The following is a 21,101-nucleotide window of genomic DNA, read 5'->3' on the forward strand; positions in this document are numbered from 1 at the left end:
TCCATGCTAAAGGAAAATGAGTTTTGAGGCCAGCTGCATTTATATGGGTTAGATTATGAAAATGAATAGCTTCTTGTAAAATGGGAGTGACTAATTTATCAGTGGCATTATTGCCTTGAACTAATGGCCCAGGTAAATTTGAATGAGATTGAATGTGGGTGATAAAAAATGGACTTTTTCTATTTCTAATTATCTGTTGAAGTTTGTGAAAAAGCTTATATAGAAACTGATTTATGTCAGGTTTGATAAGAATTGTTTCAATCAACTGAGTAACCTGGACAACATATGCTAAGTCTGAAATGATGCTTATGGACTCTAGTATGTCTTTCAAAACAGTAAGTCCTGCTATTAATTCAGCTTGCTGAGCTGAAAATCCAGGAGTAGGAATTTTTATAGTTTTATACCTAGTATACCCAGCCATGCTATTTCCAGACCCATCAGTAAAGATTGTAGGGGGTGTCAAATATTGGTCAAAACTTAGTTATGCTAGGTAAAATCCATTGAGTGCTTTTAATGAATTGTAGTATATGGTTTTTAGGGTAATGATTATCTGTCCAATATAATCAACAAAGGCTATTTGCTACTGTAAGTGATTTTGGGGGCAAGCCTCAACTTCCTTGCACAAAAGTGGAAGAATGACATGAGAAGGATCCTGTCCATGAAGGGCACAAGTGCATTCACAGCCTTTAAGTATAATTTGGGACATAAAATCCACATAAGGAGATAAAGTTTTAACAATACTGTTAGGTAAAAATATTCATTCTACAGTATGATCTTGTTGCATAAGGATTCCCCGAGGGGAGTGTAAAGAAGGCATGACAATCAATTGCAGTGGCTGTTCTGGATTAATGCACTCAACTTGGGCATTTTGAAATATTTTTTCTATTAGTTTGAATTTCTGTTCTGCTTCTCTCATTAGAACCTGGGGGCTGTTTAACTGAGGATCTCCTTGTAATAGGGAAAAAAGATTAGACAGTTCATATGTGGAAATGCCCACTTTGTTCCTCAGCCAATTTATATTTCTCCTAATAATTTCTGCAGATTATTCAAAGTTTTAATAGAGTCCCTGTGAATCTGAAGCTTCTGAGGCTTAATTGTAATTTTATCAACAGTAGTCCCAAAATAAGAAACAGGAGTAATCTTTTGAATTTTCCCAGGGGCAAGTTTTAAGCCTGCTGCAGTTAAACTCTTTTCTAAGGCCTGATATGCTACAACTAGAGTCTGGGAAGAGGGGGCAGTACACAATGTATCATCCATATAATGTATAATATAACAAGAAGGAAAAGCCAGTCTGACTGGATTTAAGGCTTTAGCTACAAAATTTTGACATATGATGTGGCTATTAAGCATTCCTTGAGGAAGACATTTCCACTGACACCCTTTCATAGGTTTTTTGTTATTGAAAGAAGGCACTGAGAATGCAAATTTCTCATAGTCTTGGGGAGCCAAAGGCATTGTAAAGAAACAATCCTTTAAATCAATAACAACAGTGGCCAGCTATGAGGGATCATAGCTGGTGTGGGCAAACCTGACTGCAGTGTACCCATAGGTTGAATGACTGTGTTAACTGCTCAGAGGTCTGTTAAAAGCCTCCACTTGCCTGCTTTTTTCTTAATAGGAAACACCAGAGAGTTCCAAAGATTCTTCAATATGCCCCTTATCTAAGTGTTCCTTAACTAATTTATGGAGTGCCTCCAATTTTTCTTGGGTTAATGGCCACTGTTCAATTCAAACTGGAGAGGTTGTAGTCCATTTAAGAGGAATGGGTTTGGGCGGTTCAAGGAGGCTAGACTGAGCAGTGGCCATTATGGAAAAGGTGAATATCCTAATCCTTTATGATTACCATGAGCTGTGGAATCTATTGGTTTAACAATTCCCTGGTGGTGCTTACTTAATCCTAACCCTGGAAAATCCCTTGTTTCCTCATTAATTGTTGACTTTGTTTACTATACTGGCTAACCTGGGGAGTGTAAATTTCAGCCTGCCATCGTTCTAATAGATCATGTCCCCAGAAGTTAAAAGGTAAGTCTGCAACATACGGCTGCAGGGTGGCATGTTGACCATCAGGTCCCAGACAATGAAACATTTGCACACTCTGTTTTAAACCTCTGGGAGTGCCAAGTCCCACAATAGAAATAGATACATCTTGTAATGGCCAAGCAGAGGGCCAATGGTTAGAACTAATGATAGAAATGTCAGCTCTAGTATCAATAAGTCATTTACTTTGGAGTTTGTGTTCCTGAGTGTGATGGAGTTGGACTCAGATGTGACCTTTCTACACATTCCACTTCTGTCACTTTTACTGGATGTGTCATTGGTGCTGGGGTTGGTGTATACTCAGAAGACCTGAATCTCTCGACTGTCCATGTGACAGCCAGGTCCTGAGCTCAAATGGTTTCCTAGCAGAAATATTCTGTCTGGGTGACAGTTTTTCCCTCAGACTTTTTCTGACAATCTTTTCTCATGTGACCAATTTTCCCATAATTGAAACATTTTCCAGAGAACTTATTGATTTTTTTCCTGCCATAGCTTGAGCCATCATGGTGGCATGGTGGCCCTCTGTCCCTACATCCTGGCACAATTTAATATATCCAGTCATATCCACTTTACCTTTCACAATCCCAATAGCTTCCTGACAATCCTGATTAGCATTTTTATAAGCCATTAGCTGCAAAACAGTATCAGTAGCTTCTAAATTATTGACCTGTTTTTTGATAGCCTCTTGTACCCGAGTGATAAAATCAGGATAAGGTTCTTTAGGTCCTTGTAATATTTTTTGAAATGATGCCAGAGGCTGGCCTCTAGCCTCAATTTTTTCCCAGGCCCTTAAGCAACAGCAACAGACCTGTGTGATGGCTTGATCATCCATTGTTAATTGCTGATCTATTCTTGCCCCCACTAACTGATCCCCACTAACTGATCCAAGGAAATGGGGATATTATGGGCTCTATAATGAGCAGCTTGAATCTCTGCATGATCTGTCCACCAGATTTTGAATTATAAAAACTCTCCAGACCCTAGGGTGATATGTGCTAATGCAGACCAGTCAGCTGGGATCAGCCTAGCACCTTCAGTAAGCCCCTGCACTATACCATAGGTAAAAGGAGAATTTGGACCATATTGTTGCACTGCTACTTTTAACTCTTTCAAAATTTTAAATGGGAAGGGCTCATGAGTGAACTTGTAAACTCCATACCAATTTTGAGGACCCACTCCAGGAGCTACTCTTTCTTGTATGGTGACCTGAAAGGCCATTTGAAGTGACTCCAAGTCACCCTCCCTCCTAGCCTATAAAACACCCTCTTGTAAAGCTGACAATTTTGGCTGAGCATCTCTGGGCATAGGAGGGGGAGGAGGTGTCAGCAGTGGGGGGGAGGGGGGAAGGCAGTGACTTTCTAAAGTCAGTTAATGGAGGAGTTGAAGGCAAAATAACTTTAGATTTAGTATCATCAAAAAATTCAGTGGGAGGAACTTCCTCACTTTCTCTATTTTCATTTTTCGCTTTCTCATCTTCTGTTTTCAAGGGTTCCAAAATAGATTTAATAATAGTCCAAGTGGACCAAATAGTAACTGGAAGCAGAACACCTTGTACATGTAATTTTTTTTTTTTTTAAACTCTTTTCCTACTCTTTCCCAGTCTTCTAATTCTAAACTTCCTACTGCTGGGAACCATGAGCATTATTTTTCTATAATCTGTAAAAGTTCTAAAATACAAGACCTACTAGCCTCAGCTCCTCCTGCCTTGAGGAATTGTTTGTGGAGACAGACACACAGGTGAGATTTTGTTGAACTGCTCCATTTCCCAGTGTAACCCTGCTGGAATCCCCGAGAGTGTCCTTACTCACCGAGGACTTGGAAGGCCTGCTAAACCACTCAGGGCTCTGCACCATGGCAACACCTTTAATTTCACTTGAAGTGATTCTTCTTCCCTTCAGGACCAATGTTGGGTGCCAGTGGCTGAGACTAGCTCAGCAATAGGTTTGCACAAAGAGAAGGTGACGCAGGACCAAAGAAATAAAAGGACAGAAAGAAAGACATAAGAGTGGAAATAAAGATGGGACTGGGAAGCAGATGTGGCTCAACTGACAGAGCACCCGCCTACCAGGGCCTCCTGACCTGTGTGGTGAGCTGGCCCACACGCAGTGCTGCCACACGCAAGGAGTGCTGCGCCACACAGCGGCTTCCTGCATACAGAAGCCCCATGCACAATGGGTGTGCCCTGCAAGGAGAGTGCCCTGTGTGAAAAAAGCACAGCCCGCCCAGGAGTGGTGCCACACACATGGAGAACTGACACAGCAAGATGATGCAACAAAAAAGAGATGCAGTTTCCCAGTGCTGCTAGATAATGCAAGCGGATGCAGAAGAACACACAGTGAATAGACACAGAGAGCAGACAACGGGGGAGGGAAGGGGAGAGAAATACATAAAAAAATAAATCTTTAAAAAAAAAAGATGGGACCAGCAGACTCACAGCTTCTGAAACAGAGAGTGTTAATCCTAGTTTCCAGATTGTATTTATTTAGGAACTAACAGGCAGCTGTTTATTATTTACTATAATAAGGGCAGGTGCAACATTTATGATAATAAGGTACAGGTCATAAAAGTTCAAATGTCTTCTCACACAAACATTTTTTCATGCTGACCAGATGGTGTTTCATCTAGTCAAGGCCCGGTGTTCCTAAGCCTGCACTTTTTGTCTGCGTTATGGAAATGTTTCAACTTCAAACCATGTTCCTTGCTGTTTTCCCACAACAAATCAGTCCTGAGGCTTGGGTGCATCCCAAGTGTCTCTGGGGTGTGGGAAGGAGTGCAAAATGAAAATGCGGGGTCCTCGTGACCAGATGAAGAATTTTCGAGATGGGCAAGGCCAGCGTGGCACTGGGTGGGGTCCCTGTGGGGAAGAGGCCAGCAAGCTGGGTCTTCTCGGGTGCTTAGGGCCACCAGAGCTGAAGACAGAGGTGGGCATCCTTGGCACTTTGACTCCAAGCTGGACTCTGAGCCTCCTTCCAGTTGAGCCTCTGCTCTTCCTCGGCAGATGGGCACCACCTCTCCCAGGATCCCTGAGCCAGGGGGAAGGGAGCATCCCAAGTCTAAGAGGGGCTCCTCTTGGGGTTCCAGGACCAGGGAACCTGGGTGCATGCTGAGCAGAAGGCTGAGGAAGGCAGCAGTGCGCCGGGAGCGGGGCCAGGCTTCGTAGGAGCAGGCCTCGGTGCCCTGGAGGAAGGGCGTTTCCAGTGGAGGAAGGCGGCTTGCCTCCCCCACCTGGGTCTGCCAGGCTGCTGCCATGTGCACCCAGAGATCCTCGGCCCAGGCTCCCTGATTCTGAATGAACTCTGGAGGAGAACCCGGCCACAAGAATAGGGAACCCCTTAACAGACCCTATTCCAAGAGGACAAAGGCAAGTAGAGCCCTGCCAGTACCGCTGCAGCAGGGTGAGAAGGAGGGGTGGGGTGTGGGGCCTGGAAAGGGTGCCTGGAGGAGGGCTCATGAGATCAGGGCCCCGGGAGCTGGGCCAGGGAGAGGGAGGGCCCAGGGGAAGACAGGAGGCCAGGGGTTAGGGGAGCAGAGGAGGACGGCTTAGGGGAGGGTGGGGCCCAGGATAGAGCAGTGTGGGGGGTCTTGGGGTACCAGGAGCAGGAGGGGGAGCACATGGCAGGTGCATAGGCAGTCCACTGCCTTCTGTGCCTGCAGGGAATGCCCATGTATCCCTAGTTGGGGGTGAGGCGCTCTGGGGATCCCTGGCTGTAAGTGTCCAGCCCCTTACCCAGACCTTGGCATGTGAGGGCTGGTGGTCCTGAATCCGGGGCATTGTGTGAAGGGAGTAGTGCTGTGTATCTGCTTCTCCCCAAGAAAGGAGGGTGGGGGGCTTATGTGACTACTGCCTGGGTCATTCCTTGGTGGGTGGGGGCACTCTCCTGGGTGTGTGGGGGTAAAGAGGGCATCAAAGGGCAGAAGCACAGCTCTGGAGCTTCCAAACAGTTTGCCCTTGACCCTGATCTTCAGCAAGACATCAGGCCAGCATCTGAGAGCAGCAGGGAGAATGCAGGCTTGGGAGCCCCACAGTGGGATTGGGGGGCTGGGCCCCTCAGTCCCCAGCTGGTGGCACTGAGCAAAGTACAAGGCCTCCCAGAGCCTCCGCCTCATCTTTGTAAACGTTGGAATAAAAACATCTGTGTTCATTCCTCCCTGGCGCCCTCCCTGCTCTGTCTCTCCATCTCCCCACCTCGTTGTCTCTCCCTGTGCTCTGTCTCTCTCTGCCTCTGCCTCTGCCTGTCTCTGGGTCTGCATGTCACTCTTTGCTCTGGCTCCAAGTTCCCCTTTGCTCCTGGCACACCCAGCCCTGCTGTCCCCATCTTGTGACTGGAAACAGGTCCTCAGCTTTGCCAGGCTTCAGCTTCTTCCTAAATGGGAGAGCAATAACCTCCCCATCCCATTATAATTAGGATGAAAATACTTTGAAAAGTCACAAATGCAGCACTGAAAGTGGAAGTCATTGGGCAGGAGGTTAATTGACCACACACGTCAAAGATTCCAGAGCATGACCATGTTGCATTCCTGCTCTTGGGCTGTGGATGAACACGCTTTGGTGAAGCTGACAGAAAGAACAACCCAGGGAAACATAAGCCAGATACAACTGCCCTGGTCTCTCCTTGCATGCCTGCCCCAGCACATGTGTCCAAATCCATTTGTCCTGAGCCACAGGCTATACTGGCCCTGGGGAGTGACTGGGGCAGCATAAGACAAGGTCCAGCTAGCTCCTGAGGCAGGCAGATGACTATGCCGCAGAAATGCTTCAGAGTACCATGAAGGCAGGGAGATCAAAACCCGGAGCGACCAGGAGGGGGCCAGAGAGAGGTGGCATTAGGACTGGGCTCTCACAAAAGGTCAGATTTGGATCTTGGAGCTGGGTGGGGATGACCACGGTGGTCGCCCCAGGACTGAGAATGGGGTGTGGGCTTAAAGGCCATGTTTTAGGTTGAGCTTGACATTGAGCGGAGATGGAGTAGAAGCATATATGGAAAGTATGTGCTGGCAGATTGCAGGGAGCCATTTGTGGAGACCTTGGAGACCAAGGAGCAATGACCCAAGGCCAATCTGTGTTTCTTAGAGAGAGCCTGGGCCTTGGTATTGGCCTGAGCTGGCTGTTAAATGGGGAGAGGAAAATGTCCCCACCTTGACTTGTGGGCTGGTGAAGGAGGGCACGGGCAGCTCACAGGGGCCACCACTTGCCAACGTCTACCCCTGCAGGTGCCCAAGGCCCTGTCCATGCACACTCATGCACACCTGTGTCTCCATATCCCTTCCCTAGGGAAAGGGAGGTCACATCTCCAGGGGCCCTGTGGGGAAGGGTGGACACAGGGGAGGGCCAGAGGGCCAGAGGGCCTGGGTCTCACCTTGAGGCAAGGGCCTGCTGCCGGTTTTTTACCTTCTTACCAAATCACACCTTCCGTGCAGTCACAGAAATGCCCTGCCGGGGCTGGAGGAAGACACCTGTCACCCAAGTTCAAGCCTGAACACCATTGTTGTCCCACACTGCCTAGAACACCCCATGAATTAATATTTTCTATGATCCCAGTAATTCAATCATAACGTTTTGTTGTATTTTTGTGTTAACGCTGCTCATCAGTTCAGTGTAATCATTGAACACAAACCAATTTTTTTTTTTTTAATATACTTGGGAGTTCACCCAGGGAAGTTTCTCAGCTTTTGTTAAGCCTCCTAGAGCTCTGCCCAGGCCAGCAGAATCTCCTCCACTTCTAGATCCTTCCTCACCCCACTGTGTTCAATTGGGGTGGTGGGGGCTGGGTCTGGTCCTGTGGTCCAAGCCCAGGACAGGGGCTGGGAAGGACATTTGGCCTGACTTTGTCAAGAAATCCCACAAGTGCAGGAGGTGCTGTGACTGATAAGAATGAGGCCCTCACCCAGGAGGGCTGGGCATCCTACCACTTGAGGACATGCTACCTAGCAGTAAAAATAGGGACGCCCTCGGTGCCAAAGCAAGAGTAGATGCCTTCCAGCAGATTCCAGTCCAGCCATCTCCTCCTGGAATCCTTGCTGTGGTTATGTTAAAAGGAACTGCCCCTTCCATCAGGGTTAGTGGGATAAACCATGCCCCACCCCTCCCCAGCCACACCCGTGCAGGTGGTTGGAGTCTGGGGCAAGTGTCCCTTGGGCCACAGGGCAGCCTGCATGGCTGGCTGGCCACAGAAGCTGTGTGCTGGTGGGTCAGACAGTTCAGACCCCAGTGCCTGCTACAGCCTGGGACCTGCTGGCCTGTCCTCTCTCTATGTTGGTTTTGGGGATTGGTTTTCATTGATAGTGAAACAAACAAGCAAGAAACATTTAGCCATTGAATCAGCTCAGCATGAAGCAGTCAGATTATACCCTAGACGTAATGAGCGAGCCAGCCAGGGTGGCATGCTCCGCCCAGGTGGCAGCTTGCCTTGCCTAGCATGCTTGGCTGGCACGTGTCCCCTCATTCTTTCAGTATAGGGTGACTTGCTGGTGACAGCGGTGCCCTGGAGATGGCCTGGGTGGGATTCATGTGCCACAGACAGAGGCTTTGTCACCTGTCTTAAGACTCGGTTTCTGCATCTATAGGTTGGGGTTGGCGAGGCCAGGCTCATTGGGCTGTGGGGAATAGGTGAGATTCTGCAGGTGGAGCACACAGCCCCTGCCTCTCTCCTTCATTCCCCGAGGTTATGAGAAGATGCCCCTTCCTCATCAAAGCCTGTAATTTCCACACACATCCCCTCTCATGTTTCACCTCTGCTGGCTCGTTGCAGTTCAATTTTCAGCCCACTCGGTATTATTTTTCTCCTGTCCCCTTTCCATCATCTCCCCTTGCACCCCAGAGGCCCTCCCAGGCCTTCCCCTTCTTGCCATGTCCCCCCATGTCCTCTCATCCTCTTCTTCCTCTGTGACTGAACTCAGCAGTGTGTACTTCTGGGTGTGGGGGGTGGGAGGGAGGCCAGGCCTTGGCCTGGAAGATGAGGCGGCCCCTCTCCTTTTCCAGGGAGTCCTTGCCTCTCGGTGCCCAGGCAGCATGGGGGCTCCCCTGCCCATTTCCCTCCCTGGCCCACTGGCAGAAGGCTGGTGGCACAGACGGGTACTACCTGCACCCGCACTCAGCCACGCTCATGCCTTCATAGTGGTACTTGAGGGTGGGGACCCCCATGTCGTCCTTGTAGAGGACAGAGATGGGGCTGAGCTTGGTGGGCACGCAGCAGGCCTTGCCCACCTTCATGGGGTACTTGAGGTGTGCCAGCGTCTGCACGATGGCGTGCTTGGTCGGGGTCACGTCGTCGGCGAGCGGGAAGAAGCAGCCACCCTTGCACTCGTAGGCGTCATACTCCTTGGGCGCGATGATCCAGCTGTCCCAGCCGATGTCCTCAAACTTCACGCGCAGTGAGGACCTCTGGCAGTGGCTGCCCGCCCCGGTGCTCCTCTTGTGCCTGGCTGAGGACGACGGTGCGGCCGCATGGCCCCCCGTCTCGCCCTCGCCAGCCGGGCCACCCTTGGACAAGCGCTTGAGCATGTCCTCCTGCTCATGGCCAATCATCTCCCTGAGCTCCAGCCTGGTCTCCTTGGACCCGTTGCTACGGTCGTTGGAGAAGATGACAAAGAAGGGCAGGTTTTTAGAGCCTGGGGGCACGGCGATGTCCAGCCCATCACAGCCATTCCGGGGGCTCTCCACCCTCACTTCCAGTTTGTTTTTGCTCTTTGAGGCGTCTGCCCTGAGCCACCGTTTCACCGCGCTGGAGACCTCAAAGCTCTCCCAGCCCTCACCCCGGATGTCCTGGGACACCAGGAAGGTCTTGGTTTCCGCCGAGCCATCCCCGGAGTCAGCCCCATCCAGGATGTCGTAAATCGCCACGTTTCCTTTCAGCTCATGAGAGGCGTCCGCGGGGCCGTGGCAGGACACATGGAGCCAGAGCTCGGCCCGGGCGATCTGCTCATGCCTGGGCACAGAGATGTTGAAGAGCAAGACGTGCTTCTGGAAGGCCTTGTCTTCCCTGTCGGTAGTGGAGATGGAATCTGAAATGCAAATACACCGTGATGGGCCTCCTGCTGGGCCGTGACTCAGAGCACCAGTGAGTGGGGCTCTTGGTGACATTTTTGTCCCTATTAAATCCTGATTTGATGTCACATAAGCCTCTAAGAGTATTTTTTCATTTATTTTAAAGATTTTTTTTTTATTTCTCCCCCACCCCCAGTTGTCTGCTCTCTGTGTCCATTCGCTGTGTGTTCTTCTGTGACCGCGTCTATCTGTGTTTCTTTTTAAAGGAACACACAGGGCCTTCCCAAGAAGGAGGCAGAAGATGCCTCAAATCGGGTGGAGAGTTCCTACTGTTTACGAGCATCCATTAGGCAGCACTGAATGAGGAGCTCTGCCAAATATATGTCTGTTTCATTTTCACTCTGACCCCGAGGGGATAATCTAATTATTCCAGTTTTACAGATGTGGAAACGGTGGTTCAGAACATTTAACTGCCTAAGTGTGCACATCTCACTTTAAATCACCTTAAATCCTAGGGATTTAAATGTCCTTATCTGTATCCCATAAACTTATGTCCTTATTTTTTTTTAATTATAAAATAAGCAAATAAGCAAAAAAAGAAAACCAAAACAAAACACTGTCAGCCTTAGAGTGAAGACCTGAGTGTGATTTTAAAGCAGGGACTCTGGGATGAGGATGCGGGAATCCCAACCTTACGACCTTGGGAGTCTGAACACCTAAAATGGTTTTAGAAATCACTTGGAATGCCATCTTCCAAGCCAAGTGAAAGGCATGATTTTCGTAGCGTTTTAAGGGGGCATAAAAACTTGGCTTCAACTCTGTTGCTATTTCAGGCAAAAATGGGGCTTTCCCTTTAGCAGCAAAACTGTCTCAATTTCCTGCATCTCCCGGGGTGACGCGCAGCCACGGGCACATTCTGTTGCGCCCTGGCTCGAGCATAAAGAGGGAAGAGCAGTTTCATTTTCTGAGCCCCAGCTCGGTGACCACAAGTGTGGGGACCCTGCACTGCTGTGAAAACCTGGGAGGCCTGGCATCTGGCAGACTGAAATCTTGAAACCGTGCTTCTGCCCCTTACTGGGCCTATGACCTTGGAGACATCCTGAATGTTTTTGTGCCTCAGTTTCCTCCTGTGTGGAATGAGGCTCATTTTCCCTCCCTCCTGGGTTAGTGAGGGGCCACATGAAGCTTACTCCCACTCCACCTGGCTGCCCGCTCAGTCAGCGTGTCCATCCCTCCCCTTCCCCCCCAGCCTCCTACCCATGCCCTTGTGGTCCTCTCTTCCAGCCAGAAGCCCCGCGTGGGCTCCCGTGGGCTGTGCCCAGTAGTTGCCTGTTTGTGTAGTGCGAGCTGAACTGTGTGGGTGCTTCGACAGTCCTCGGAAGTGGCTTTGGGGTGGCAGGCAGACGTGAGGGAAACAGTTCTCCACACTCCCCAAACCCTGCACCCACCTGGAGAGAAGCTAAATCCCCACCCACACTGTGCTGGCCACTGCCGGGCTGGGATCTGGCCCCAGGCAACCCAGTGGCCGGTGCTCTGCTCTGGTGGGGTCACTGAGGTGGCCCCAGGCTGCCGGACGCAGCTTCAGGGGACTTGGTGGAAGGAAGCCAGAGAAGCCTGGCCTCGCCCCAAAGCGGGGCTCACGACTCTGCCCTGGGGTCTGGCGCAATGCTGGTGGCAGCGTCGGGGGGATCCGCTGACCGCATTTGTTTAAAAACCAGGAGAGTTCATCGAAGCCCAGAGATTTCTTCCTTTGGGCAACTGGGACGTCGGGCTCCACTGGGCAGGTGTATGACCACGCTGCCGGATGAGCACAAGTCTGGCTGGCCCATGGCACCTTGCCAAGCCCTTGCCTGCTTGCAGAACCTTGGCTCAAGCCCAGGGGCAGGGGCGGTCAGTGCCTGGGGGTTCTGGGAGACCATAGCAGCAGAGGGAAAGACTGCCCTGTGTGGACAGTGGGCCTGAGTGGGCACCCAGGCCCTGACCTGACCTCAGGCTAGGCCCCTCAGCACATGCGAGCCTTGGCCCCTCCTCCAGCAAACCATTTCACCCCACTGGGCTGCCAGTGCAGTGAGTTAACTGCATTGACCAGAGGCAAACATCCGCTATCTTCTAGTCTTCCTAGGAACTTATTTTGAACCTAAATTAGTTTTTTGCCAAGATTTCTCATTTAAAGGATTTTACCTAAACTTCAAAAACGTTTTCCTGAAGGAGAAATAGACACTTTCAAAGTTTGGAAATAGGTGGGTTAGTTAGGGAAGCAGAGGAGAGGAGAAGTGGGGGAAAGGAGGGGAGGGGAGGGAGGGAAAAGGAAAGGGGAAGGGAGGGAAGAAAAGGGGGAAGGAGGGGGAGGGAATGGGAGGGGAGGGAGAGGATGGGGAGGAAGTGAAGGGAGGGAGGAGAAGAGGGGAAAGGAGGGGACTGCGTGTGGTGGGGAAGGGGGAAGGGAGAGGAAGGGAAGGGAAGAGAAAGGAAGGGGAGAGGAGGGGAGGGAGGGTATGGGGAGGTAGGGAGTGGAAAGGACTGGAAAGGACTGGAGAAGGAGCCTGCATCCCGCAGCCCCCGTGTGTGGCGCTGGGCCCTGGGAAGGAGAGGGTGGGTCAGCTCTGTCCCACGGAACCGTGCGCCCCGGTGGAAACGTGCTCTGCTACCCACTGCTCCTGGCTAGCGAGGCTTTGAAAGTACCTGGCGAACTGGAGACCACCGCTAAACCGTGTTCACCTGGGGCTGACATGCCCCCGGCTCGCCCGCGCCCCCTCGACCCCGCGCCTGCCCCGTACCTTCCAGGCTGAAGCTCCGCACGACGTTGGAGGCGGGCGCGGCCGACCTGTCGCTGGTGTACCTGTTGTACAGCTCCAGCATGTACTGCGGCGGCTCCACGCGGGCCTTGCCCTGCGCAGGGGCCCCGCTCAGGTTGAGGCCGCGCAGGAAATCGGCCCTCAGGTTCTCCAGGAACACCTTCAGGTCGAAGGCGCCCCCGTCCTGGGCCTGCGCCCCCGCGGGCGCCCGCGCCCAGCCCCCCAGCGGCTTCCCCCGCACGCAGCAGGCCAGGAGGGCCAGCGCGGGCAGCGCCCGGAGCGCCCCGCGGCTCATCTCGGGCGGCGCCTTAGCGGGCAGCGGCAGGAGCCCCGCGGCAGCCCCGCATCCCCGCGCCGGCCGCTGGCTGCACAGGCTCCCGGGCTGCCGTCCCCCTCTCGCGCTCCTCCGGCCTCGACGCCACCTCGACCCCTTATCTCGCCGCGCTCGGCGTTAATGAAGGCTCTGTAAACATCTGGGAGCGCGGGGCTGGTGGGAAGGCCGCCTGGAGGAACCCGCCTTCTCGGGGGGTTATCGCCCCCTAATTAGGCTTCCTTCTCATTTCCTTGCCAGCTCTCTTCTGAGCAATCTTGGGGGGGGGGGGGTGATATATGCCCCTGGGCCGTGGAAACTTAAAGAACCCGGGCTACAGCCGGAACCCCCAGAGTCTGCGAATGAGAAAGCAGCACCCCAAGCACCCAGTGCTGCGGGCGCCTGCTGGTTGTGGAATCAGGTCCTGCTGCCGCGTGCCTCAGTTTCCTCATTTGTAAAACGGGCCTGGGCCCTGCGGGGATGTGGCATGCATCTCATTACATCTGGGGACAGAGACTACAGATTCCGGCTAGGCAGGCTCAAACCCCAGCGCCCTCATTCACCCCCAAGTAACGAACTCCCCGGACCTCTCCCAGCTTGTGGCGACCTCTGGAAACGGAAGCTCGTCGTGTTTATCTCAGAAGATGGTTGTAATGATTAAAAGGGATGATGGGCTCAGAACTTTGGGGTGGTCCTCGTGGGGCAGCCAGCCGGCCTCGGCCTTGCTGGATGGTTTGGTGCAGCCCCAGCTCTGCCCCTGGGCCTGGCTGGACTTAGAGCTGGTGGAGGAAGCTTTGAGCACCCGAGTCTGCCCTGTCCCCACAAATCGGGCCCTGCATCCCGGAAGGTCTGCAGCCCTTGTCTGCACAGAGATCCCTGCTCCCTGGGCCACACTTGTCAGTGGGCGCGGTCAGAGGATCAGAGGGGAAGGGGCAGGGTGCTGCCTTCTGGAGCCCCGGCCAGATCCCCCAACCTGGAAGGACTGTGCCCAGGTAGGGAGGGGCCCGCCAGCCCCAGGGAGTATGCTCTTTTGAGAGCGGACACTCTTAGATAGCCATGCTCAGGCTCTGTCCATTTCCACCTGGCGTGGCTCTGACCAAAGCAAAGAATGCTGGTGCTTGACTCTGCGGGGGTTGAAGGTTATGTCATCTGCAAGGGGTGTCCTCCTGGGGAGGGGTCGCCATGAGCAGCGCCAGTGCGGAAAGTTCCAGGAGGGCCACGGCAGGCAGCAAGCCCACGTGCGACCCCAGCTTTAGTTTTCCCCATCCCTAGTCGGGGAAGGGTGAAGCCAGGAGACCTGGAGCGGCAGGCCCTGCACAGAGCTTGCTGTCCCCATCCTTTGTGGCCGCTCCCGGGCAGGGGCACAGGTTCCGAAACGCTGCCTGGAGAGGGGGCAGGATGCAGGCTGGGCATTGAGCCAGCTCAGGGCAAGGGAACAGATGACCAGTGCAAAGCCGGGGACCCCCAGGACGCGGAGCTGCAGCGAGCAGAGCTGGGAGAGGGCTGGGAGGGGCTGGGGACAGGGCAGGGCCCTGGCAGGGCCCCTGCGTGTCATAATCGAGAGGCTGGCAAGGGGGATGGCGGGAGGGCCACCTGGAGGCCTCGGAAGGGCTGAGGGGCTGCTACCTGATACTTTAAAAATGGGACAGAACAGTACCTGACTGTGGGGAGACTCTGGAAACTGCAGGACATTATAAAGAAGGAAATAACTACAAATTCTGTTGCCCAGCGATGCCTACGGTTACGATTTTGAGATGCGTTTAGCTCGACGGCCCCTGACTGAGACCCCGCGGCCAGGAGTGTTTGGAATTCAGGAAGTTCCAGATTTGGGAAATTTAATATCAACATGTATATTGTCGCACCCCAGTGGAGCTGGAAGTAACACTTATTTCTGCAATAAATAAATAAATAGACACAACTGTGCATTCAGGTACAGTTTTAATGCCACAAAAGGAGTTAAAAGAAACTTTGGATTTTCCAATGATTTTGGATCTGGGACTCTCAGGTAGAGGACCGTGGACCTGTTTAAAATCAGGGCTGCCGCATTCGGCTGGACAATCAGCTGCCCTGGCCATGCAGCTCTGGTGTGCACGGCGCCCTTGCAGCTCTGGCAGCAACATTCCTGAGGCATGCATATTTCTGGAATTACCTCCTCCACAAACTTGGGGCTACAGTATCCCCTCATCTCCTGCAGTGTTTTCAGTGGCCCACTGGGACCTGATCTACTGGTATCGGGAAGTCTTTCCCTCTTGGGGTAGCCCCTTCCTGGACTGTCTAATGCTCCAAGGAGGTGGGGGTGGGAAGGGGTCAATCGGCTTCAGAGTTTGGGAAAGTGGGGTCCCGGCAGGTCCCTGATGCTGGGGACATGGCCCTGCACACTGACCTGCTGCTGGCACAAAGCTGCCTGCTCACTTCAGCTTCGCTGGATTTCTTCCCAGGTCTCCGTGATGCACCCCCTACCCCCCACAGGGGCACCAAGGTCACTGTTTTTTAGGCACATTCCGTGCCCCTGTTCTGAAGGCACAGCCCTTTGGCAGGTGGCCGGGAGGAGGGAGGAGACAGCCACGGTGGTCACCTTCTGGATTCCCACCTGCCTCCCTCCCAGATCCCTGGGTTCTTACGGTGAGGCTGGGTCATCCACCCTGACACCCTCTGTCTTCAAGGTGATTTGATTTTAGGGGCCTTGTTACCTTCCCATGCAAATGGGTCTGTGTGAACAGATCTCCCTGATACTGGGTCTTACAAGGTCTAGGTCTTGTTCTGATTTTTCCAGATGATCCAGGGCCCTCCTGCAGAAGGAGCCCCCGCCCGCTCTGTGACCAGTGGCTCTCCACTGCTGGGGCCTCAGGGAGGGCAGCCTTGATTGAGCTTCCCAAGATGGTTCTCCATCCCCCTCCTCTCCCTCCCTCCTCCCCCAGATAGTGTACTTTCTCATCATTTGTCTGTATTTTCTAGGGAAGTCCGTCCATGCCATTATTCAAAGACCCAATTTATGGTGATCTTATGGCTCTACTCCTGGACAAAGGAAAGACTGGCAAAGAAGTCAAGAGGCTCCAGAACAGTGTCGGTGATTTCTGCCTCGACTACACCCAGAGGCATTTGGGGTGCCCGGGTTTGGTGTGCAGGAGCGTGGAAGAGAGAGGTGTGTTCCTTCTTTTTAAAATCGTATCATTCACCGTTCCTTCTGTTGCATGTTGCAGTAAAGAGGAATCCAAACAGGCTGCAGCAAAAGGGCATGTGAGAGCTGGAAAATTCAGCCCAGGTTTGGCTCTGGCGTGGCCTGAGCTCAAGGGTGCGCAACGTCACGGCAATTCCCCTCCTAGCTCTCCCTCCCGCCACCTGGGCATGGTGCTCCATCTCCATGGATCGGACAGTCAGGCTGCAGCATCACTCCCCATCACTCCCCGTGGGGAAGAGCAGTCCTGTCCAGTGAAGTCCCATAGAGGTCTCATGGCATTTCATTGGTCCTCCCTGGATCACCTGACCCTGCCTGAGCGAATCGCTGTGGCCAGGGGAATGCAAGGCCTTGATTGGCTCAGGCCCCTGGAGAGGGGGAGGGCAGTGCACCCTGGCAGGGTGTAAACTCTGTCAGTTTGGCTGATCTAAGTCTGGTCTGGAGAAAGAGTGTGAGGTTGGGTCCAGAATTCCCAGGTCTTAAAAACTTGTCAGATGCTTCATTTTTAGTGCCTGGACAATATCCCATCGCATGAACATACTCTAATTGATAAACATTCTCAGCTGTAGACCACAGAATGTATATTAAATAACACTGCAAGGCACATTATTACTGGAGCATATCCTTTATTCTTAGGCTAGGCCATCAGAAGTGAAATATCCTGGGCAAAGTGTGTGCAAACGTTTTCAGAGCTCTTGGTCAACGCCGCTGAGTTGCTTTCGGGAAATGCTCTTTTATTATCCACTTCCTAAGACCACTGGGTCTTCACACCCTCCTCTCCTGCAGTTCCTTCTACCTTTGGTAATTGGATGAGCAACCGAAATCGGGCCCTAAGAACCTGCATGTCTCCGATCACTAGGGAGGCAGGGCTATATTCTCCCCACATTTGGTGACTGTACCTCTGTCTGGACTTGAGCCTCCGGGGAGCACAGCAGTGGCCGACTCACCTGCCGGTCCAGGGAGCAGCCACCGTGCTCAGGCATGGTGTTTGTCCTTGTGGGAGCATCTGGGGAGAGGGCTGAGGGCTCCGCCTGGGCCTGGTGCTGTGAGGGTGCTACGGCGACCCCGTGGAGCTCAGTATGTAGCGAGGGCGCACTGGGCCGTGATTGTTCTCTCCATGACCTGGACAGCCACCAGGCTCTGTCCCACCCCTCCCCTTCTGCGGAGCCTCTGCCATGGCTGTGCTCTTGGTCAGGGAGGCCCTGCCTTCCTGCTTACCTGTCCCCTGCCTGGGTCAGTCCTGACCTCCCTTCATACCCGCTCAGGACATTCTGCCACCTCTGACCTGTGTCCTGAGCCGCAGCACTCGGCTGGCTTCCCTCGACCCGGGCCGCTCGCCAGCTGTTGGCTTGAGCTGTTGCATCCTTAGGCTAGTGGAGGTGCCAGGTGAGGCTGCCCTGAAGGCACAGAGGGCTGCAGCCCCTCCAGGGCCAGCTTCCCATGCTCAGCTCTGCGTTCGTCCTTGGACACCTCAGGGTGCTCCTTGCGGGAGGGCCGCACTGGGCCGGCCAGGTCCTGCCAGGCAATCACCAAGGCCCCCTGCCTGCTCTTGATGCTCTGGCCTGGGTTTTGGGGTGAATGTTAACAAAGCCTCCGTCACCTTGTCCTCCAGGACTCCTGACACAGTGGGCCGTGGCCTAGGAGCACCAGGGCAGAAGGACAATTTGCTTAACAAGACTCCCCACATTTGTCAGGGACTGTTGAAGCTTCCTGCCTCCCAAAGCTGTGGCCCTGGCCTCAGCCTTCCATTGTGGAGAGGGGGACGGATGGGCCTACGTTTCTGTGATACGGCCACCCCAGGGGGTCGGGAGCCCCTCTCAGCCCCAGGAAGCATCTCTAGAAGGACACCTGTCCCTGTGTGAGCTTCTGGCGCTCAGTGGAACAGAACCCAGAGGCACCTTGAGGCTGTGTCTAGAGCCTGGGCCAGGCAGAGCTGGGGTGAAGCCCTTTCCAGCTGGCAGCCTGGGCTCCGGGGCTCTTGGCTGGTGGTAGAGTGAATGGGGCACCCCAACAAGACACAGTCTTCATCTGAATCTGCGTTCCTGTGAGTGCAAAGCCATTTATAAATAGGAACCTTCAAAGATGCACTGTCCATGAAGCCGGGACTCATTTGTGAATTCGATCTTCTAAGATGCTATTTTGGTGTGGCCCTCCTCATTGATGGAGCTGTGTCCCTGGAGGCCTTTAGAACCAGAAAAAGTTTCAGCAAGTCAGAGAAAGCCGCAGGGGGCTTTGATGTATCAACATATGACAATGCAGAGATACAAGTCGGGGAACCCCAAGGCCTGCTGCAAGCCAGCACCAGAACCTGTAGACTTTGGGAAGACAGTATGGCCTTGCCGCCACTTGACTTTGGCCTTGTAGCCTCTGAAACCATGAGCCAATAAATGCTTGTGGGTTAAGCCAGCTGTTGTGTGGCATTTGTTGTAGTGGCATGGCAAACTAAGATGGTTCATGTTTGCACGTGGTAAGTACTGAGCGAGCTCGCTGTGTCGTGGTTGTGCCCCTTGCGTTCCTTAGAGACGAGACACTCAAAGTGGCCCCTGGACCCAGGGCTGCAGCAGCACCTGGGAACTGGTTAGAAATGCCATCAGATCCTCGACAGCAGGAGCCCAACAATCTGTTTTCACAAGCCCTCCCGGTGATTCCCGATGCACACTCAAATCTGCGCATTGTTTCTGACCAAAGAGGAAACGAGGGTGAGGCTTCCGTGAAAGGAAGTGTGTTAGCCTAGCATGGTTTTTAGTGAGTGCTAAGTAATTGAATGCATAAATATTTCCATTTGCCTGCTCCCCCCACCCCTCATAAAAGGAGACTGCTGGGAGGGTTTGGAGGAGGAGGCACGAGTGAGAAGGCCGGAGACAGGCAGGTAGATGGAAACTTCTTTGAGCATCACTGCCCCAGAGCAGGAAGGGGAAGGCAGTGGGGACTGGTGCATGGTCTACATTCCCCACTTTCAGTGAAAGGAAATAGTCTTAAATTCTCTAAATTCATGCTGGGTGCATAGCTCAGCCAGAGGCACAAGCTCGTCTTCCCACCAAAACCACTGCTGGAGCTCCTTGGCACCTGATGATGTCAGCACCCTTCCCCAGCGAGCCATCGCATGAGTGGGTGGCTGCACTGTCCTTGTGCCACTGGCCAAGCCCAACTCCTCCTTTGGGGCATAGCCCCAGCCCATCCCTCTGTGGAGCCGTCGAGCTTCTCTTCTCAGCCATCCCCAGCCCTCCGTGGGCTCCTCCACCACGCTTTTCAACCTGCCCACAGGAGCAGCATCGGCATTAAGACATTTTATGAGTGCCTTAGGCAGGACATCCCAGGCTACCAGGGCTCATTTTCCACCTTCCTGAAGTACAAGAGTGGCATCAGAAGCTCTTGAAAAGTGTCTCCCATGCCTAAGTCTTCTGGCTTTCCAATTGTAACATTTCTGTTTAGCACATGGATTCCCCTCTAAGAGGCCTGGCCCTTTAAGGGATGGAGAAACTTAGGAATTGGGGGCAATTGCATGCCCCCACACTGTCCTCTCCAGCTGCCTGATGTGCTTGAGTGACCTCAGGAACCTTTTGCTCTCCTGACAAAGGCATGTTGATATTTTGGAATTAAGGAAAAATGATTTCCTACCTTGTCAGTAAACACTTACCTTTCTTTCTGAAGCTTGCTTGACTGTGAGCTCCCTCACTGCCACTGGGACAAAATGAACGGGCTGGTGGGGGGGCACTGTCCAGGAAGCTGGGGGGTGGGGAGATGGCCACACAGCCACTGAATCAAGCAGCCTTGGATGTGGCCATGGCTTGGTGAGACAGTGGACATGTTACTCCGTCCTCCCGAGCCTGTTTATCCACGGGCGTGGGTTAGGAAGCCGCAAGATTTGGCTAACGCTACCCACGATGCCGTGTCTCAACCGGGTGGTGCTCGGCGATTGTGACAGATGAGGGCTGCCGCCACTGGAGGGGCACGGGCCTCCCATGGGACCCGTCCCGCATCCCAAAGTCTTCAGGACACACCCTGGCAAGGTGGACTCACTGGGCACCTTCCATCCAGCCCTGAGCCTGCCCGTGCTGGGCCCAGCAGAGAGCCCACAGCCTGCTTCCCTGCTACCTGCCATCCAGAAACCAAGGCCCAGAGGAGCTGGGGCATCTGTTTTCTCCCAGAAATGGCAAATGCAGAAAGAATAATGGAGAACGAATTTAGGAGACCCCAGCTTTATTGGGAATGGAGAGGGAGCCGTTTGGTGAGAAAGAAATGGAGGGAGGGGAGGAAAAATGAATTTAATTTGGGGAGGAAAGGGATTGGGAGTCTTCACAAGTCGCAATATTTTTACTTACCTAACTATAACATGTACCATCAGGTTCCAAAAAGGACTCGCTGTGGCAAACCAGACACCAAGTTTGCAGAACAGTTGGAGGCACCTGGCAATCCCCAGCACCTGGAAATGAACCTTCGAGCCCCACGGACACCTCCCACGGGGATAAGGCGGTTCATGCGTGTGCTGCGTGTGCATGCATGTGCGTGTGTGTTAAAGGCCTCTCCCCCACCTCCTCTGGCCCCGTCCCTCTGTCCTGCTTTCCCTCTACCCTCCTGTTCCTGCCGAGTGCATTTCCCTTATGCGGGAACCCTGATTTCACAGCCTGAGGTCAGCATCTCCTGCTCCTCTCCCGGCTTCTCTGTCTCCTCCAGGGCTTGAGATCACATGGCACCCTCAGGCCCCAGCTGATGGGGCTCTGATCTCGGGCCGCTGGTGGGGCCAGTGGGTGCTGATGTGGAAGCAGGACGAGCCATCCTGTGAGCAAGGCAGCCACCGGT

General features: G+C 53.2%; 1 protein-coding gene across 1 annotated transcript; it reads right to left on the reverse strand.

The window, feature by feature from the left end:
* Positions 1–7,579: 7,579 nt before the first annotated feature.
* LOC101441910 (growth/differentiation factor 2) lies at positions 7,580–13,111 on the reverse strand. Its single transcript, XM_004462734.3, has 2 exons — positions 12,799–13,111; positions 7,580–10,038 (listed from the first exon to the last, which is right to left on the reverse strand). The coding sequence occupies exons 1-2, from the start codon at positions 13,109–13,111 to the stop codon at positions 9,113–9,115; spliced, it is 1,239 nt and encodes a 412-aa protein (XP_004462791.2). The 3' UTR covers positions 7,580–9,112.
* Between the last annotated feature and the right edge of the window lie 7,990 nt (positions 13,112–21,101).

This window comes from Dasypus novemcinctus, chromosome 6, assembly GCF_030445035.2.
Source record: "Dasypus novemcinctus isolate mDasNov1 chromosome 6, mDasNov1.1.hap2, whole genome shotgun sequence".
NCBI classification, from domain to species: Eukaryota; Metazoa; Chordata; class Mammalia; order Cingulata; family Dasypodidae; genus Dasypus; species Dasypus novemcinctus.

Excerpts from the sequence above, each read along its gene's own strand:
- LOC101441910 (XM_004462734.3), bottom strand. The coding sequence starts at position 13,111 with ATGAGCCGCGGGGCGCTCCGGGCGCTGCCCGCGCTGGCCCTCCTGGCC. Across the intron at positions 10,039-12,798 it reads GCGGAGCTTCAGCCTGGAAG|ATTCCATCTCCACTACCGAC; the intron begins GTACGGGGCAGG and ends TTTGCATTTCAG.